The sequence below is a fragment of the Salvelinus sp. IW2-2015 genome, unplaced genomic scaffold (assembly GCF_002910315.2).
Source record: "Salvelinus sp. IW2-2015 unplaced genomic scaffold, ASM291031v2 Un_scaffold803, whole genome shotgun sequence".
Lineage (NCBI taxonomy): Eukaryota > Metazoa > Chordata > Actinopteri > Salmoniformes > Salmonidae > Salvelinus > Salvelinus sp. IW2-2015.
The window spans coordinates 694755-715746 of record NW_019942617.1 but is presented as its reverse complement, the minus strand read 5'-3'; the positions used below and the strand labels follow the sequence as shown (position 1 = coordinate 715746).

Sequence of the window (20992 nt, the reverse complement as noted above, 5' to 3'; positions counted from 1 at the left end):
CTCAAGTTGTCAGACGCCGTCAATGGGGCCCTTGTTAGTTTGTTTGTTTTCTATTGTCTGAGGATGATTCCCTCCTGCCTTGATGTGGGCTAGGCCCTAGCTGCCTTAGCAATTCACCTGTGATGTATGTGCATATAACACACTGGGTACACCCCAAAGCCTGGCACGTTGACACGTGTATAGCGTGTGCGTTGAATAACGAAGGCGCCGCGCCGTGTGGGAGGCACGTTAGGTGTTCGGGGAAGGATTGAGTAAACAGCTGTATCTGGGCTGGATCAACGTGTACGTGTCGGTGAGTGAGGGGCTGCCATGGCGATAGGATATGTCTCGTTGATGTCAGCGTTGTATACAGCGTAAAAGAAGGTGGGGGTGATCCGCTGACCTCCTCTGAAGACCGTTGGAAAGGGTTGCCCAACACACACACACACACACACACGCGCGCGCGGTGCGAGAAGGGCATTAACGAGGTGATCGCACAGCGCTGTAGATGAACAAAGGAGGTCTTCACTCTGTGTGTCAAAGCTAGCTAGCTAGACCCTCCATGCCTCTTCACATTATGCAACCCAGACAAAATATCCGTGCCATAGGTTAATTTTGGATTTGCCCCTCAGCTCTATTAGCATAGAAGACATAGCAGACTCCCTAGCCCCTCCTCGTTGACTTTCCCTGACTCTCTAGTAGCTAATGGTTAACCATCTGCCATGCAAAACCTGAGCYGTGACAGGTGTTTAGAAAGCAGTTKCTCTTTTACACAACGTTTTTAAGTTGTGCATCAACCAAGACTATATTGTGTTTTTAAGGCAGTTTAACAGTAATGACACCAACTACCATGCCACCAAATTCACCTTGAATGAATATACAGTACAGTGGTTGAACTCTGAACYGTGTAAAATGACTGACAGTTCCAGATTGGCTGTTGGTTGGTTTGTGGATGAGAGGAGCTGTATTATAAATATGATGTTGGTTCTTGCCTTTCTTAGTGGTTTAGTGACTCCAGATCCGCCTCCCAATCAAACTGTGGGCACTGGGCCATCCTGAGTGTGTCACTGCTTTAAAGGTCGCCGCCATACACCTCATCACAGTAAAATATCCCTACGCCACTTTCCTTAACATTCATCTGACTATAGTCCCCCATCTGGAAGGCAGAACTCTGAGAAAAGGCTACAGAGATATGGGCTAAGGACGTAGGTTAAGGATGGGGGATGGTATTGCACATTGACATGTATTAATATCTGCTCTGCATTCCCCCTGGTAGTGGTAGGATCTCAAAAATAGGAGAGAAAAAATGATCGCCGCATTTTGTTAAACATTTTGTTATTATTCATGAAGAAACCTTCTGTTGACTCTTGGAGAAGGAGGAGGAAAAAAAAGGGTCAGCACATTTTTACTCGAACACCCTCGGTGACTGCATGCTTTTGTAACAGGAAAACAATATTTTATTCCCCCACCCCCCATCTGTGTTAGTTACACAAACCTACAGGACAAGATTGCTAAATTGCGAGGACAGAGGAGGTTCATCATTGTGATGCAAAATAAGTTGAGATATAACCCCGAGGCAAGCGGCGGCAGAGTAGAAAAACATGAAGAAAGTGCTACATCCCCAGACCTTTGATGTAGCAGCAACACATTTACCTTCTGACAGAAGATGCATGGAAGCAATAAGCGAGTTATACCAGACCCTTACACATGCAATCTGATTATTCTGGCCTGGGTGTTAATTGGACACTAACTCGCAGATCTGGCACGAGTAGCAGACCAGGTGTTGGGAAGCCTTTYCAAGTGATGAACTATAATTCACTGAGCTCCTTGAAGCACTTGYAATTTAGCGCGTGTCATTTGATGAAGCGGCYGATCCAGTGGTCTCTGTAGTACCTGGRACATCACAAGGYAGACTGGCTGTTCCCTCCAAGAGTACCAGCTACTACGGCACACACCAAAGATACCTGCTGGGAGACTCGTTCGGAAATATCAACTGGGAGAAAGACAGTACGGAGAGCTAGTGTGATACTACAGTGTGTCTGCTCCTCTCCACTAGCCACTGGAGGCTATAAACACTAGTACAGACACTGTTGTAGTGACATAGTACTCTTACACAGTACATGTCCTCAGCTTTATCAGTGAAAAGGGTATCAGGATTCTACATATCTACCCAGAGGTAGATATGTTTTGAAGGACTACTGCATAACCCACATCTATTTTATTAGAGGACTTCATGCMATTGGTGTCTTTATGTTTYGATAGATTGCATGTCGCATACTGTGCTGATTTGGGAGCAAAAAAATATCATCTACTTGGCTCTGGTCCTGACGATCTGGAGTATTGATCTCCTAATCCGAAGTGTGTGTGTGTGTGTGTGTGTGTGTGTGTGTGTGTGTGTGTGTGTGTGTGTGTGTGTGTTGTGTGTGTGTGTTCAAGAGCAAGAGCCATTACATTATGTATTACACTTTGCCCACTTCTCTGAGAAGTTCTGAAAAGTAAGCAAAGCTTGCAGGGAGGGAAGGAGGCCTGGTAGGAAGCCTTGGTGGTCTGGCCATGAAGTAGACCCCTATCAATAAGAGCCTGGCCACCATTGGCAGTAATTGGTTAGTAAATGAGCAGTGTCGACTGAAAAGGGACTGGAGGGGTCAGAAGTTCAGCAGCTCAGAGGGAGTCTGTAGTTTGGGGCCCTTGGCCCCTGGGGAGCCCGGGATTGAGATGAATTAGAGGGGGACACTGGAGGAATTCCATTCCTCTCTCTCTCTCTCTCTTTCCTCTCTCTATCCCTCTCTCTTCTCTGGGCTAAAATGGGTCTAACACCTTAATTAACACTGAAGCTTGTCTCTGCCAAGCAGCTCAAGTAATTACCACCTGACGCCCCTCCATTTCTCATTTTATTTATCTAAACAGTATCTGTGGCTGCACTGAGACCGTTTAGCTAGTGCTGAAGAGGCCCTTATGTTATTCACTCCATTCACCATCCCATCTCCGGCCCAGTTTATGCCTCAGTCCCACATCTAATCGGGAACTTCCCCCACTTATTACCGCTAAGTGAATTCTAGGGAAATTGAGGGAAATGCATGTTTTTTTTTCACCCCTTAATTGTTTAAGTTTTAACTCTGATACTGTGGGATATSTCCATCTCCGGCCTTTAGTGTAATTTGATTTGGTCATAAATCCATTGTCGTAGAGATAAGCCCACGTGGGTATAATCGCTGAAGTGCATTCATCTGCCCGTTGGTCCGGTTCGATGCGGAGAGCCACCGTTTTTAATCGCACAATTCTCAGTCAAATCAAACAAAATACGAGGCCTCTCACCGGAAATAAACCGCAACTGCTGCCTTGGCGTCTAGAGTTACCTGATCACTTCTCTCCGGAGAAGAAGTTGACCTTTTGCAGCCGCGAAGAGGTTTGTTCGTTCTCTGGCTCGGTGTGTGACRAGCSAGAGAGAGCACCTTAATGATGTGCTTGTTCTTGTGAGGGGCAGCCGATGTTTTCTCATCAGGATCCAATTTAAAGGTCCTTTGTTCTGCACTCAGACCTTGGAGCTAAGCAGCAAACCACACGGCCTCCAAAGTTCAAGTTGATAGTCATCGTCTTTCCTATATGCCTGCTTTCTTAAGGCAAAGGACATAAACAAATAGGGAGCAAACAGAGAGCGCCCGAGACTGCTTTGATTGCCATGCTGTGTGTTGTTTTGTTTAGAATCCTGTTAACCTACATACCAATTATATGACGTGTTACTTTTGAGGATTTGGAGTAGGACCATTTGGGAACAATATGCACGTATAAAAGAATTAGAAACATCCATTTCTGTTATTACCGTCCTCCCCCGGTTACCATCCTCAACTGTAGCTAACTTTCAAATGATTGACGAAATCCCATTCGGTTGTTGTTGTTGTCGTCGTAGTAGATTGGTAACGTGGTTCCTTTGGATGACAGAGGAGCTAGCTAGCTAGCCTAGCGTTGTTGGATGTCATGGTGGTGRTCTGATCCTGTGCGTGAGAGAACCGCTCATTGTCCGCCCGTGTTTATGACGGCGACGGTCCCTGTAAATGCTCATTAAGAGAAGCAATTCAGCCTCCGTTCCTTTCAATTCACTGCTCTTGTCAATCAAGCGGCCCGGGCTGCGGTATCCTGCGGAATGGAGGTGTTCTATTCCGGCAATTATCATGTCATATACTCGGAAATGTAAATGAACGTGTGTAAAATTAAATGTATGGGTTGTCAGTGAAGAATAAGAACCAGGAGAGCAATTACTTATCGTCTTTCATCTTGGAGGCTCTGATACGTCAAGCAGAAAAGCATTCAGTATAAATGCCTGGAATTAGCTTTGTGCTGGGGCTTCAACAATGGACCAAGGGCCGGGGCCTTCCTCTCCTCCGCCTCGCCTGCCTCTCTTTTTGTTTGGGGAAGAGCGATGAAATGAAGATGATTATCATCCATCACTCGCGAGYTAAAAAGCTAATGAATGCGGGAAAGCCAATACCTCGACTTCATTTGTTGCCTGTTTTTCAATTGTCGCTTTTGAATCCCCTTGTTTTCCTTGTCAGCATACATGGGTATATATATACAGTATATATATATATATATATGTACATGGTGTTTAGTGGTGTAGTGATTCATTATGTGGTCTTGTATGGTTGTGTCTTTTCACTATTTACATGTTTACATTTAAAAACCCAGACTCACACCAGGTTCCCCATTTGTCAACCACATGAACCACAGGATCCTCATTCAAGCAGCCAATTAATGGGTTGAAATGAAAGCATTGTCATCCTGTCCCCCACAATTCAACGGGGTGTCTCCCCAGTGTAATTATAAGTCTCAGATGTATCTTAAGGTTTAATAACACTGGCCTGTGGAAGCACGGCGCATTTAGTCACGTGCAGATGTTTCATTTGTGACTTTTGTTGCTTTGTTYGGCCTCTTTCTTTTGTGTCTCCTTAACGAAGTGCGGAAGAGAGTGAGGCTCCTGCTATAACACAACAGCCTTCACACACACACTCGCGCCCACACACACACACACACACACACACACACACACACACACACACACACACACACACACTCTCTCTCTAAGACCCTAATGAACAATGGTGGCAGGCTAGGATTTGTTTGAATATGAATGTGGCGGTGCGGCGGGGAGGAGGAGGAGGATGGGGCTGGGGATGGAGTTTGACCTTCAGCTGTGATTTTCAGTTCATCAGGATTAGTCAAGCTGGGCGATCAGGAGCGCTAATGCATAATGACTTCTAAAATGAAAAATGTGTAGTGACCATGCAAATGTCTCAGCTAATCAAAGAGGGGAACCTGGGCAGAGGAGAGGAGGGAAGAGCAAAACAAGGACGTGTCAAGGCCTGAGAGAGGGGGTGGGGGGGGGGGGGGGGTAAAAGGAGAGATGTATGGAAAGTAATCAAGCAGCTTGATTAGACAGCAGCGTTGCACGTTAGGGGGACAGGAGGGTCTTATTGGCCCTTTTTGTCATGCCGTCGTAGTATACTTTCATAGCGACTATGTGCTAAACGATGTCGCAATTAGCGAGGGCTATGGAATGGCCACAACTACATACTAAAATATTCAGGGTAGTCCTATTCTTTAAAGACGCCTGCGAGAGACTTTAATTCATCTTATCTTAGCATACGATACTATTTGGTACACTATTCTGCATCCGCAATGGTTGGATGTGTCATATCAGAGCCTGTGTAATGGAATATTAAAATGCCTAAAGCCGKTGCAGTCAAGTAACACTTTCAGAATAAACCATGTCCCCAACAGGTGTTAGTGAAAGTTTCAAATTCCTTTATTCAGCAGCATAGCAGAGTAAACAAACTCATCCCAGCGTTTGTTTTCATTCCAGTCATTGTAAAAAAAAWATATATATATAATAATACCAGGCATGAAGAATTGAACAAGAAGTGATGGAAACATTAGAGCAACATTCCCCTGTTTCTATGTGTTTCAGGCAATCAAAGTGAGAAGCAAAGAATAGTTGAATCTCTCTTGCTTTGTTATTGGTCTGTTGTGTTCGAAAGTCACTATCTACTCTCTAATACGCCGGCAGGTAGCCTAGTGGTTAGAGCGTTGGGCCAGGAATCAAAAGGTTGTTAGATCGAATCCCCGAGCCGATAAGGTAAAAATCTGCCGTTCTGCCCCTGAACAAGGCATTTAACCCACTTGTTCCTAGGCCGTCATTGTAAATAAGACTTTGTTTTTAACTGACTTGCCTAGTTAAATAAAGGTTAAATAAAATAAATAAGACTTTGGCTGAGAAATATATATCTTTGTTTTGTTTTGGTGAAGTTCTCTCTAGCAGTTTTGACAGCAGCTAGTAATTGAATGATTCTTATCACCTAAAAAATGACATACGTTTTTCAAAATGACACGTCAGTCGAGAAAGAATCGCGCCTCTGGCTGCTTTTCGTGAGAGTGAAGAAGTAGAAAAACTTCTGTGCGCTGCAGAACGCCAGCTGGTAATTCCACGAACAGAATTGTCTACCAGCACCAACTAGCACCAATTCTCTCAGAGCAAGTTTCTCCAAGAATCATCTCCCTCTCTGTCTCTCCAAGGCTCTTTCTGAGTGATCTCCAACCCCAGGGTCTGTCTGGGTGCTGGCATGCTCATTGTGCATGCCAAGTGTCCACTTCAACTGTGTTATTTTAATCAACTTTGGAGTTGTGCATTTTCCTGCTGTTCCACAATGGCCGCCACTGATAGGCATGCCTAAGGCGGTTCAAGGGTTCAGCTAATTAGGGTATACGTCTATTTAAATCCCTCTCTTCTCCCAGTGGGCGGACTGTCAAAAATAAGGCAAGGAAACACAAAGGCACAGCACCCATCCATCCTTCAGCACAGAGTGCCTCAGCACAAGGGTGACGGGAGACATGCTTTCTCTACCTTTTGGTCCCCAATTACCATGCTCCCAGTGGGCTCTGAGGCCAGCCAGACCCTGACTCTCTCTCTCTCTCTCTCCCTCTCTCTCTCTCTCTCTCTCTCTTGGTCTCTGTCCCTTCCTCCCTCTCTTTCTCTCTCTCTGTATCTCCGTTGCTCCCCCTTTCTCTCTCTCTCTATCGCACCCACCCTCCAGGTGCCAGTGTCGGTGGCCATGATGAGTCCCCAGGTGATCACCCCCCAGCAGATGCAGCAGATCCTCCAGCAGCAGGTCCTATCCCCTCAGCAGCTCCAGGCCCTGCTCCAACAGCAGCAGGCTGTCATGCTGCAGCAGGTACCTAACATACACACACACCTAGTAGATAGACACAGAGAGACACGCACAGTAACACACCCACCCACACAACCACATACACACCGAGAGACATTCACCTAGACACACACACACAGTTACATAGTCATACACACGCAGTTAATGCCGTATGTCACATAATGCCTAGCATCCATTGAACCGGCACACACCACACACACACCACACACACAACACACACACACACACACACACACACACACACACACACACACACACACACACACACTGCCTGTGTAGCACTGTATACACAATACACATAATGTACAGTACATCTACGCCCGCTGCGCCCTTGACACAGTTATAAAAGAGAGACTAAAAGTGACGCACTTTGACCACGTCACAACCAATTACCTGTATCCCTCCGAGGGTCTATTTCCTGGGAGCCCTTGGGAAAGGTAAAAGGTGTCAGGATAAAGACATAGTTACTGTAGTTATGAGGAAGTCAATGAAAGAGGGGTGGAGCGAATACAGGAAGTGAGACAGGCTGGGTCGTATGTGGAAGGAGCTGAGTTTTCCATCATTATTTCAGAGATAGACCACAGTGAGAAAATAGGGAACTATTGTTTCATCAACTACTATCTTTAGTGGATTTTAGGAATTCATTAAGTTTCAGGAAGATGTCCCATGCAGGCTAGAAACTGATTGCAATTGATATTCTTTATAAGACTTTTTACCCTGCTGTATCTACTCTTTCTTCAGGATTCACTGAGAGTAGCATAGACAGCAGAGAGTGGATGTTATGTGCGATGTGTGTTAAACACATTACTTTTAGAGTGATGAATCCGGTCCTTTTGAGTGTGCTGTATTCACTTTAAAGCATTTCAGTGCCTATCAAGACATTAGACCAAAAACTGTATTCTAGTTAATATGATTAATTGTGCCCCCTCCAGTACTGTGCGAGGCCATTTAAAGTCCATATGGAGAAGACATGGCGGGAGAGCGAGACTACAGTATGTGTGTCCCCTGCTAGAAAATTAATACGATTATTTATGGCACTTCCACTGTGTGTTATTCGTAACCAACATGTGTCGGTGTTGTCGTGGCACCTCATTTTCCAAAAATAAAATACAAATGAATTACAACATGTCAGAACCTTGGCAAATGCTCTTTTTGCTGCTCTAGTATGGAAACAGATTCCTCATTAACTTTACAAACACACTGCTACAGTATTATACCATATGGTCAATATACTCTGTCTCGGTAAATCGAGGCTTTCCACTGCCCAAAACGACACACACCGTACCAATGAAACCAACAGCAAAAAAAGCATTTGCCAATGTCTATTTACATAGCCAGAAGATAATATGGACATTCTCCTGGGTTACCTGGCATATTTTTTTAAAATCATCTATCTCTCTTTCTTCCCCCTCCCAGCAACATCTGCAGGAGTTTTATAAGAAACACCAGGAGCAGCTACACCTGCAGCTTTTACAACAGCAGCACCCTGRAAAGCAAGCGAAAGAGGTGGGTATCTGTTGAGACCCGGAATGGCCTGAGAGTGGGAGGCGAGACAAGCCGAGGAACAAGTCTAGATGATGCCTTGCTGGCTGTCTCACTCAGTTCAGTCGCCGTAGTTTTGGGGAAACCTTCCCATGCTTCTGGGATTCCACAGAGCAAGCTAGCTAATCCAAAGCCGGTGTTCTCTAATGTCAGCTAGTGGTTCTCCCAGTGTTACTGTATGTGTACTGTATGTGCCTGGGTGTGTCTTTGGTGGACTAAGCCCTGACACTTGTTATCTGCCACTGGGGAAGACTTGGGGAGAAATGACGGGGGGGGGGGTTCTCTCCCTCCTTCTAAAACATGTAAATGGAGGACGTGATGTTAAATAGCTAAAAAAAACAGTTTGAGCCGAGAGAGAGAGACAGGACCGAGTCACAGGGTCTGCTGATTAATGAACTGCTTCTGTGGGTTTGGGCCGAGTGGCGAGCAGCAGAAAAGTTAGAGTGGGACGCGCTCATAAATCACACTGACAGCCCGCCAGTCTACCGGGCGAGGCTCGCAGTCTGTCACAGGAGCCGAACATCGTAGCATGCCGCACGCTGTGCCGGGGCCAAATCTAAACAAAACATGGGGAAGCAGTTCAATTGATCTAGAAAAAGTATCACAGACACCTTTTCCCAGACACATCTCTCTCATCTCTACCTCTCTCTCTCTCTCTCTCTCTCTCTCTCTCTCGTCTCTCTCTCCTCCTCTACCTCATCTACCTCCTCTACCTCTCCTCTCTACCCTCTGTACTCGTCGTACCTCTCCTCTCTCTCTACACCTCTCTCCCTCTCTCTCTTCTATCTACCTCTCTCCCTCTCTCTCTCCTCTCTCTCTCTCTCCCTCTCTCTCTCTTCTCTCTCTCTCTCTCTCTCTACTTTTCTACCTCCTCTCTTTTTCTCTTACCTCTCTACCTCTTCTCTCTACCTTCTGTACCTCTCTACCTCTCTCTCTCTCTCTATCTACCCTCTCTCCCCCTCTCTCTCCCTCTCTCTCTCTATCTACCTCTCTCTCTACTTCTCTCCCTCTCTCTCTCTCTTCCTCTCTCTCCCTATCTTACCTCTCTACCTCTCTCTCTCTCTACCTCTCTCTCTCTCTCTCTACCTCTCTACCCTGCTCTACCCCTCTCTACCTCTGTACCTCTCTACCTCTCTCTCTCCCTCTATCTAACCTCTCTCCCTCTCTCTCCCTTCTCTCTCTCTCTATCTACCTCTCTCTCTACCCTCTTCTCCTCTCTCTCCTCCTCTCTCTCCCTATCTACCTCTCTATCTCTCTTCTCTCTTTCTCTCTCTCTCTCTCTCTCTACTCTCTCTCTCTATATCTCTTCTCTCTACTCTCTCTCTCCTCTCTCTCTCTCTCTATCTACTCTCTACCTCTCTCTCTCTTCTCTCATACCTCCCTCCCATCTCCTCTCTTCTCTCTACCTCTCTCCTCTCTCTCTCTTACCTCTCTCCCTCTCTCCTCTCTTCCCTTTACCCGCTCATTCTCTCCCTCTCTCTCTCTACCTCCTCTCTCTCTCTCTTCCCTCATACCTCGCTTCCATCTCTTCTCCCTCTCTCTCTCCTACCTCCTACCTCTCTCCCTCTCTCTCTCTCGTAACCTCTCTCCTCTCTCCTCTCTCTACCTCTCTCCCTCTCTCTCTCTTCCTCATACCTCCATCTCCCTCCTCTCTACCTCTCTCCTCTCTCTTCTTCCTCATACCTCCCTCGATCTCTCTCTCTCTCCTCTCTCCTCTCTCTACCTCTCTCCCTCTCTCTTCTCTTCCCTCATACCCCCCCATCTTCTCCTCTCTCTCCACCTCTCTTCCTCTCTCTCTCCTCATACCTCCCTCCATCTTCTCTCTCTAACCTCTCTTCTCTCTTCTTTACCTCTCCCTCTCTCTCTCTCCTCTCTCCCTCTCCTTTCCCTCCATTCTCCCTACCCTCTCTCTTACCTCTCTCCTCTCTCTCTCTCCTCTCCCTCTCTCTCTCTCCTCTCTCTCTCTCTCTACCTCTCTCCCTTCTACCTCTCTACCTCTCTCCCTCTTCTCTACTCTTCCCTCATACCTCCTCCATCTCTCTCTCTACCTCCTTCTCCCTCTCTCTCTATTCATTCATACCTCCATCTCTCTCTCTTCAACCTCTCTCCCGCTCTCTCTCTTCCCTCATACCCCGCTCCATCTCTCTCTCCTCTACCTCTCTCCCTCTCTCTCTATTCATTCATCTCCATTCTCTCTCTCTACCTCTCTCCCGCTCTCTCTTTCCCTTCATACCTCCATCTCCTCTCCTACCTCTCTCCCTCTCTTCTCTTCTTCCCTCATACTCCATCTCTCTCTCTACCTCTCTCCCCTCTCTCTCTTCCCTCATACTCTCCATCTCTCTCTCTCTACCTCTCTCCCTCTCTCTCTCTTCCCTCATACCTCCATCTTCTCTCTCTCTACCTCTCTCCCCTCTCTCTCTCTCCCTCATACCTCCCTCCATCTCTCTCTCTCTCTACCTCTCTCCTCTCTTCTCTCTTTCCCTCTATCCTCCCTCCATCCTCTCTCTCTCTACCTCTCTCCCTCTCTCTCTCTTCCCTCTTCACCTCCTTCCATCTCTCTCTTCTACCTCTCTCCTTCTCTCCTCTTCCCTCATACCTCCTTCCATTCTCTCTATCTCTACCTCTCTTCCCACTCTCTCTCTTCCCTCATAACCTCCCTCCATCTCTCTCTCTACCTCTCCCTCTCTCTCTCTTTCCTCATACCTCCCTCCATCTCTTCTCTCTCTCTTCTACCTCCTCCCTCGCTCTCTCTATTCCCTCCTACCTCCCTCCATCTCTCTCTCTTCCCTCTCTTCTATTCCCTCCTACCTCCCTCCATCTCTCTCTGTCTGTTCAAGCAGCCCATTATGCAGACCCTACAGGAAGCTGCTACTGACCTCCCGGAGGCTTTGTTTCTGTTTGGATTTTGTGAATAGAATTTTCAGCCCTCCGTCGCCATCAAATATGGAATAGAAATCGCTCCCTTATTTCTCCAGAGACAGTGGGTCCAATCCACATGACTTGCTCCATTATGCAGTCTGTTTTCCAGTGAGCGCATCACAAGTTTTGTCTGTCCCCCCCACACCACCCCCCCAGGCTAGAAAGGAAAGGGTCTTCCACTGCAGCGTGTCTCTCTGTGAAGTGTGACTTCCTCCACATATATCCTCGGGAGTGTCTCTCCACAACTCGATGCCCACCTTGGTCTTGTAATTCTTGGCAAGATTCTCCTATAATAACAAGCCTTTCCTTGAGTGTTACAATGGAATCTGATAGTAGAAAGATAGTGGAGGAAAAAGAGACGCAGGGCAGAGAGAGTGATAGAGAGAGAGTGATAGAGAGAGAGAGAGAGAGAGAGAGAGTGAGAGAGAGAGATACAGAGATGTTGAGCTAACAGAGCCAGTTGTATGATAGCTCCATGTTTCCTAATAGACCACCAGAGATCTCATCCACAGCCCACTGAGGACTAAACTGGTAATGAAATGAGGCTCAGTTCTTGGCATGTTTACTGTTATAGAAACGGATTATACCATGGTGATACACAGTTACCTGTCTGATCGACATCTGCAATAACATCAGAATAGTACTGTTGTGATTAAGCCACAAAAGTCAGGGCTTTTTCCCTTCCTCTCCTGCTTGTTTTCCTGTGGATGCTTTGGCAGTTTCTGTTGTTGTTGTTGTTGATGTTGTTTTGCTCGGGCTTACGCAATCGTCTGTCTGGCTGGTCCCGTGGTAAACAAGGTTGGGAGGGTAGGGGGGAGAGGGGGAGGGAGGGGGATTACGCTGGTGTGCTCAGTAGCTGTAAATCTCCTAGCGAGTTCCCCTCGGCCCCATAAGCTGTAATAGACCATCAGCAAATGGAAGACAATTAACTATCGGCTGTGGGGGGAAGGGATTACCCAGGGCTTAATATCATACAGAGGACTCATGTCATGGTAGTCTAGAGTGGCGAGTGCAGTCCGTCAGTCTATTAGCCCAGTGTGCCTAGCTCTGCCTCGTTCAGCAAGAGGAGGAGACAGAATAGAACAGGAACTAGGCAAAAAGGAGGCGAGGAAAGAGAGAGAAAGGAAATAGGAAGAGAGACAGGCAGTGGTTAAGATCATGGACGCGGCAGCAGCAGCATCGGCAATGGAGGCATCCTCGTCGTCAGTGTGGGCGCCCACTTTGTTGTTAATTTGTGTAATTTGTGCTCCTCTCCTGCTCCACTCCTCCTCCTCCTGCTCATCTTCACTATAGCAACAGCAGCAGCAGCAGCATCAGCAGCAGCTCGCCACCCAGCAGCTCGTCTTCCGGCAGCAACTCCTCCAGATGCAACAGCTCCAGCAGCAGCAGCACCTGCTCAACATGCAGCGCCAGGGCCTGCTCTCCCTGCCCCCGGCCCCAGGACAGGCAGCCCTCCCCGGGCAGACCATGCCACCAGGTAAGGGGGTGGCTGGAGGAAGTGAAGGGGGAGAGGAGGGGGAAGGGGAGAGAGCCTGTGGCTTCAGGGGTTCTGGGGGGGGGGGGCTATATTGCACGTGACTGCTGGCGCCCACACCGCTCTCTCTCTCTAGCTCTCTTTCTATTTCCCTCTTTGTTTCTATCTTACTTTCTCTTGGTTTGTCTTCCCTTTTTGTTACTACCTCTTTCTCTCTCGCTCAGCTCAGCCTGTCTCTCCTGTGTCTGTGTYTCGCTCTCCCTCTATTCCCTCGCTCCCTGCTCACCCCTCCCTCTCTGGGTTGTTGTTGTTGTTGTTTACTGCCTGCCTCTCAGTAGGCAGCGAAGAAAAGAGACAAGAGGAGCCGCTTCCATTTTCTCTCGCCTCGCCAAGAAGTAAACACGTGTTGACCAAAATGGCGGGGGCGGGGGGGGCGCGAAAACAACAACAACAACTAGGAAGAAACAAAACGAAGGGGGGTTAATTACCGGTGTGAGGCTGAAACAAAAGGACAATGGGTGTTTATCTAGCTCGATAATATCATTTGTGCTCACTGAATTCTGCTTTCTCTGTGACTGTAATCCGGTGGCAGCCATTGTGGATCGATGCCCGTGGTTCCCCGTAGACTTCATTGGAACACTGCATTCTTATTAAGTAGAGCCGCTGACGAGATCATCCCAGTTAATCTCTCAGTGTAGCCGTGTGTCATTTGATTCAAAAACTAATCCTGAGTTAGCGACGAATGTAGGCAGTAAACAGGAGGAAGCTATTTCTGTTGGTTTGTGATGACTCTGTGTTGATGTAGTCTACAAGACGTCAGCTCCAGGCATTGTAGTGTGTGCGTAACTGTATTGTAACTGTGTTGGTCCTCTGTTTCTCCCCTCTCCCAGCTGGACTGAGCCCAGCAGAGCTCCAACAGTTGTGGAAGGACGTGACCGGTGGCGGCCACAACTTGGAGGACAACGACATCAAACACGGCGTCGGCGGCCTGGACCTGACCACTACCAACTCTTCCTCGACTACCTGCTCTACCCCTTCCAAAGCGTCACCTCCCATCTCCCACCACTCCATCGCCAACGGCCAGTCTCCCGCACTCAATTCCAGAAGAGAGAGGGAGCGAGAGAGGGAACGGGAAAGGGAGAGGTACGGAAAGTGAGCTACACATCCCGCCACCCACTACACAACGCATTGTAGACACAAAAGTTAGGACGCACAAAAAGCTTGTTGCTGGCTGGTAGTTGTTTGTTGTTTTATGGCTTTTAATAATGTACAAATACATTCAATATCTATCTATAGAAACAACCGATCAGAGTATTTGTCCCCCGTTTAGAAAACGAAAAAAAACAACATATTTGTTCTTGCCGGGTTGAACAAGATGTTTTGTTTGTTTGTTCAATAGTTTATTAGTGTCTTGGTAATATTCAAAAACCAGCCTCAGCCTCCCTAGGGACAGCGTAGGATGCTATTGAACACAGTTGCTTACACCATATCAAAAGCAAGGAGAGGAAGACACCGGCAGCAATACACTGCTGTGCGAGCAGAAAGCAAAGGTAACCGCCTCGTACATGAAGTATTTAGTGGCGCTTTTCTTTTGAAATKACCTTACCTTACCTCGTGTCGTGTAAACAGAATACGTGATGCCAAGGTGGTATTTTAGAATGTTTATCCTTGCGATGCCGCCTTTACATGTGGTTCCGACTGTACGAAAACACTGTTCGCATATCTGTCTATCTGGTTCTATGCATTATTCAAGGCTCTTTCCTGCGATATAAGAAGGATGTGGCGTAGTGTAGCGGTGTGGAGAGATTACAGTGGAGGTGGATGTGTTGTGTAATTGGTTTAAAGTAGATGCTATCTGCTGCCGCCACTAAACGGGGGCTTGAAAAAGATATCTTTAGAAGGCAGACGTCCCCCTAGAGGAGAAACAAAAACAGGAGGAGGAGGAGGAGGGAGGGGAAAAAAAGAGAAAGAAAACACTTTTTATCTGTTAGTGTCCCCCGGGGGGGCGTGGCGTCTCGTAATGATCGAACGCGGAGTATTGTCAAGGAGAGATGCTTACTAACACACAGCGGATCGATGGGGGGAAAGCCTGTCTGTAGAAACCATGTGTGAGCGCTCACACACACACACACACACACACCCTCCAACCCCCCAAATACAGAAACAAGTGGAGCCGAAAGGTTAAACCGTCACTTTTAATAGGATGTGCTGTCTACTCGGGGTCGTAACTTATTCGGGTGCCATTTTCCAAGCAGGGCCCTCTCTTGTCCTCAAAATAACATGAATTACATTCATCTCATGATGAAAATTATATGGCTGTCTGGATTTGTCATGTTTACTTGAAACCCCTCCGTTGATCACTTTACAAGATGAAGAAATAGGGGTTGGAAAAATAAGAAAATAAAATGTGAATGGGTTGCCTGGATGGCTTTTTCACACATTGTTTAGAGGTTTGCAATAACATAAATAGATGGATAGCTAAACCTCTAGATCAATAATCAGATGTTAATCATATTGCTAGGCCAGCYACCCTCATCTTTTCTCCCTTCTGTTATATTAGGAACACCCTATTCCCTTTATAGTGCACTACCTTTAGCCAGAGCATCAAGAGCCTCATGGGCGCTGGCCAAAAGTAGTGCACTTTATTAGGGAATAGGGTGCTATTTCAGATGCAGACAGTAACTTCCATCCTTGGATTAATTAGGCTCCTTCCCTCCTCCTGGCAGCCTTGGCAGTTGAACTATTCAATAGAACAGGGCTGAATTGACCTGTTTTGACCTGCTTGTCGCTGATGGTAACCTGACAGCCACCAGCAGCCTCAAGCCATTATGGCTTTTTTGATGAATCTGACGCCAGTCTACCCTTCTCTCTCTCCTTCTCTCTACCTCCGATCCTTCCTTTTTTTCTCTCTCTGTCTCTCTCTATCTCTTTCTTTCTCCCTCTCTCCCTTTGTCTCTCTTTCTCGCTCTCTCTCTCTCTATCCATCCCCCCTCTCTTTCTCCCCCTTCTCTTTCCCTCTCCTCACCTCTCTCTCTCTCATCTCGCTCTCTCTATACATCGCTCCCTCCTTCTCTCTCCTTTTCTCCCGCTGTCTCTCTCCCTCTCTCTCTCGCTCTCTCTCTTCTCCCCTCAGCTCATTACACGAGGAAAGCGGAGCCTCCCACTCCCTCTATGGTCATGGGGTGTGCAAGTGGCCCGGTTGCGAGAGCGTCTGTGAGGACTTCGGACACTTTTTGAAGTAGGTCTTACTCTGAGAATGTACTCTCTACGCCGCCGTGTCTTACTCACCTCCCCTTTCCTKTACTGACCGTCCGCATATATCATCATGTCTTAGCTTACACTGTGAATTTGCTTCATGACTGTGCATTACGTTACAGTCTCCTGTGTTAATACTAAAGAAATAGTACAAGCTCAATGACAGTTGCGTTTAACAACCACAGGCCAAGACAATGGCCCCCATGATATCCGATAAAGCTTCGTGTCACCCTGCCAAGCGCCTCTCGTGCCTCTTTCCCACAGCAGAAACGACGTCTTATGTTCCATGGTATAAAAGTTGTCGTCAACTAAGATGAGCTTAGCTGCTGTACATTTTTTGTTTCTCAATAATGAAGCTGTAGAGGCCTACTCTGGGGTATTTTCCACAGTACCAGAGCGACTCTTTGCGAGCTTAATCGAGGGGGGCCCAACAAAGAGATAAACACGCTTGCATCTCAATTGGGACATTTTGACGTATAGTTTGTATAGACTGTCAGGCTGCTGGCTACATTAACTCTCGGATGTAAATGATCTCCGATTTACACCCAAATCTCCTCTTCAGCTCGCCAAGTTGCCGTGAAAGGGCCTGACAGGCTTGTGTGAAGAGCGTCAAAAACGAATGGCAACTTGTATAGACGCGCGGGGGCCCCACAATGGTTGCATTCAGTGTTGTCATGGCGCCTACGATGGACTGAATGAACTCTTCATGCTCCATCAACAATTTAGTTAATTAGCTCATTTGTAATTGGTCTGCTTTGTTGCCTGGGATGTCAGTGGGAGACATCAAAGGGGAAGGTGTTTGCTAGTGCCGTAGATTACAAGTTATCACATTGCCACTCACTGGAGTAGCTAGGCTCATTCTCTCTCTTCATTCGAAAAGAGAGAAAAAAAGGGCCAAAGCGTTCATTGGAATATTCTAATTAGATTTGTAATTAACTGAGAAATAATGATCTCGTCGCGCGTTCTCACTGGTGTAAATGTCCATGTAAATTCCACACAAACTCTTTTGAAATTGGGATATTGTTCTATTTTGGGGAGGCGGATTCTTCCTTACATTACAGTGCTGTAACTCCATAACTGTGGTTCTGTGCTGATATGGAAACCCAACAGGGCCAAACCAGAGTTGTAGGATTTAGGTCAGGCAAAACCAAAGGCAGTAGCTTGGTTAATTATAYAGCCGTCTGTAGCACTAGCATGTRCATTAGGGCTAATGTGTGTCTGTGTAAAGAGAAATTACTGAAAGCCAGACTGGCTTAATATACAAACCTCTACAGACCCCACAAGTCAGACAGACAAGACATTTATTGTGCACTATATCAATGCCTCTATTCAATGGACACGCCAACAATAGACTCTCCTTTGAATTTATTATGTATTTCTATCACAATGTATTTTCTATGGCTGTTATGTGTGCTTATCCCCTGGGGAAGATGCACTGCATGGAGCAGCATGGTGGATGTCACTAGCAGGGATTTGCTCGGGGGGAAAGGCAGTATATAGGCAATACTATAAGGTTACAGTATATATTCTGCTGGAGGCCCTGGAGCGGAGGAGAAGTTTGCCCTTGCGGCTTGAGAAAGATTTTGGCTGTGTGTGAGACTGCGTGGCTATAGCGGATTAGTGGTCGTACACTCAGTTCACTTTGCCTTACTGAATCCACCCGCTACTGTACATGGGCTTCCATGTAAACACGGCTGAGTATGTTTACCGTATGGACGTCTTTATAGCTTAGTTTCTCATTTGGGTTAGGGCATAGGTACACAGTAGGTTATGAAACATGTGACTGTATATTTTCTTTAAGAACAGTGTAGAAAAAAAGGATTGCACAGATAGGCATGTACTTTACACTAGTAGACTAGAAAGAGGGGTTGCAGGTAATTCTCTGACAGCTGGTATAGTATGGAAAGGGACCCTGCTTCAAACAACTGTCTTTACAAAACAGCCTTAAAGATTCTGGGTGAGACTCCACGTCGTTGCATCCAGCCGGCGAGGAGTCAGAGGTTCAAGTACTGTAACCGGCACATGAAAACAGACAGCAACAGAAGACAGCGTGATCCTGGCAGAACAAAGATGGCTGCTTGTCTGCCTTGCCTTGGAGGAGSTATCGTCWGTGTCAGGGAGAGCCTTTTAATGTTTTCGGAGATGCCACTCATCTCCTCGGCAACAGCCAGGTACAMACRCACTTTAAAAWGGTTTACATAAAATAGGTGTCAGAATCAAATGGCACTTTAAGASGAGAAYGCGAGGAAGGGGGGAAACCTAGGTAACCTGATGGTTGGTTGCTGGAGGTAKGARACAAAATCTCATGCAGCGGGCGCGTTTAGTCATCGTTTGTTGTGTTGCGGTAGGAAACTTGTCACGATCAGCATTTAATAGCTCTTCAGTGTCTCTTTTATGTGTGTTCACCTGGAGAGCTAGCCTAGAGGTTGGCTGGCACGTTGTGTTAGCTCTGTAGTTCAAATGTAATATTAGCGTGGGAGTGTTCGAGGGGGTGTCGGGGGGGGGCGTGTGTGTGGGCCTGTGCGTGCATGTTGATGCATGTAAGTGKATGTGCTTCTAAATAGTTTTGAGGCGCATGTATTTTCAAGGAGGGTTATACAGGAATGAGAATAACTAATTTCACACACAGGTTTGTTCTTTTAGATTAGTGTTACAGTGATATGTATACATTTGTGGGAATGGTACAGTACTGTCAATCAATGCAGAAATATTTGATTCATTCACATCACATACCTTTTAATACTCCATTCTGTTTAGTATTATTATATAATGCTTCCTGCTCTGTTCCCTTGTTCTATATTGATTTACTCTCCCATCTGTGATCTCTCACACACACACACACACACACACACACACACACACACACACACTCTCATCCATCCGAGAGGAGTTAGTTACCGTTTGATTATCATCTCCAATTAAACATTCTTCAGCCCGTCAGCCCATATATATTCATACCCACCATCCAAACCTCCAGCATGCCCCTACCGCCAACCCCTCAGACCATATATATTCATACCCACCAGCCAAACCTCCAGCATGCCCCGCCCGCCAAACCCTCAGACCAGGGTCTCCCTAAATAGATGCACCTCGCCGTCTACACAGACAATTTATCTGCCTCCTCACTTAACTCTTCCCCTCTCCCCCTCCAACGCCATGTCCCCCTCTTCCCCCTTACCCAGCAGGCAGTAGCATCAGAGAGAAAAATGGCAAGCGGAGAGAGAGAGAGAGAGAGAGACGTTAACCTGACCGCGAGTGTCTCTAACCGTTGCTTAATTAAACCCACAAGGCAGTAAGAAGCCCCCGGATAGGCCCCCTTAGCGCTACTCTGCCAGACGTCTGGCTGGGTGTGACAAGACCTTTAAAACTGAGGGCATTACATTAGTTATGCATATGCTGCTGTCTGGTCTGGTGTGGGTCTGCAATGTGTGTTTGTGTTACTCTGCGCCATGCTAGACAGTCAGGGNGAGAGAGAGAGAGAGAGAGAGAGAGAGAGAGAGAGAGAGAGAGAGAGAGAGAGAGAGAAACGTTAACCTGACTGCGAGTGTCTCTAACCGTTGCTTAATTAAACCCACAAGGCAGTAAGAAGCCCCCGAATAGGCGCCCTTAGCGCTACTCTGCCAGACGTCTGGCTGGGTGTGACAAGACCTTTAAAAACTGAGGGCATTACATTAGTTATGCATATGCTGCTGTCTGGTCTGGTGTGGGTCTGCAATGTGTGTTTGTGTTACTCTGCGCCATGCTAGACAGTCAGGGTGGAGAGAGGCCCCAGCCTAGCTAGCATGAAGGGTCTGGGTCGACAAAGCTGTGATAGGACACATGGACAATTAGGCACACCATACTGTATATGCGTTTGAAGGTTTATTAGCAGGCTCTTAGAACTCTCAGTGTATAACTTCAGTATATTGTGTATATATTTGTCTTAATGGTCGGTGAGGCTTTGTTTTTGTCTAGAAAACCCACAACACACCACTGTATTAGCGTGGCCTCTCTGTCCCTGAATCCCTCCATCTGTCAATCTCCCCAGCTCTCTCTCTGTTTCTCTGCCTTTCTGTGCTATTGGGCCCATCACATTGGTTATTCCCCTCTCAAAACAAAAATCAATATGCCTATAAAGTGACCCATAAATTACGTGGTGGCTCCAGAAATGTTTGTTCAGAGCTGTCTTTGTGAAGGCGTCCGGCCTCTCTTCCCTCCCTCACCTCTGTTTGAACTGCTCTGAGTCTGACTATGCCCGGCTCATTAGGGGATGTTCTGGTGACGATGACGGATAACCTGTCTCTCTCTCGCTCGCTTTCTCTCTCACTCTCTCTCACTCTTTCTGCATCTCTCTCGCTGTCAATCTCTCTCCCTCGCAYCATCTCTCTTTCTGTGTYTCTCTATGTCTCTCTCACACTCTCTTACACTCTCTCTCTATTTCCCTCTTTCATATTAATGCATAGTAGCAGCGCTTGCCATTTTAATATTTCATACGCAGGCCGTAATCTGTTGGTAATCGCCTTGCCAACTGGCCAGCAGAAGTAGAAGAGGAAGACAAAAAAGGGATCATTTGAAAAAATGGTCGGAGGAATATCGAGAGGCCTTCTGCAGCTAATTCACCCCC

At 46.9% G+C, this 20992-nt stretch overlaps 1 protein-coding gene across 8 annotated transcripts in view; it reads left to right on the top strand.

Annotated features, from left to right (window-relative positions):
• The window catches only part of foxp2 (forkhead box P2), a 121719-nt gene that overhangs the window by 77063 nt on the left and 23664 nt on the right, over positions 1–20992 (top strand). For 2 of the 8 annotated variants that reach the window (XM_024136200.2, XM_024136197.1), the window contains exons 3-8: positions 7065–7202; positions 8132–8191; positions 8616–8705; positions 12954–13137; positions 14025–14277; positions 16268–16372. In XM_024136200.2, coding sequence (XP_023991968.1) covers positions 7083–7202; positions 8132–8191; positions 8616–8705; positions 12954–13137; positions 14025–14277; positions 16268–16372 — 812 coding nt within the window. In that variant the 5' untranslated portion in view covers positions 7065–7082. Of the gene's footprint in view, positions 1–7064; positions 7203–8131; positions 8192–8615; positions 8706–12953; positions 13138–14024; positions 14287–16267; positions 16373–20992 lie in introns of all 8 variants that reach the window. The other 6 variants (XM_024136199.1, XM_024136195.2, XM_024136205.2 and 3 more) reach the window with 3 other exon arrangements.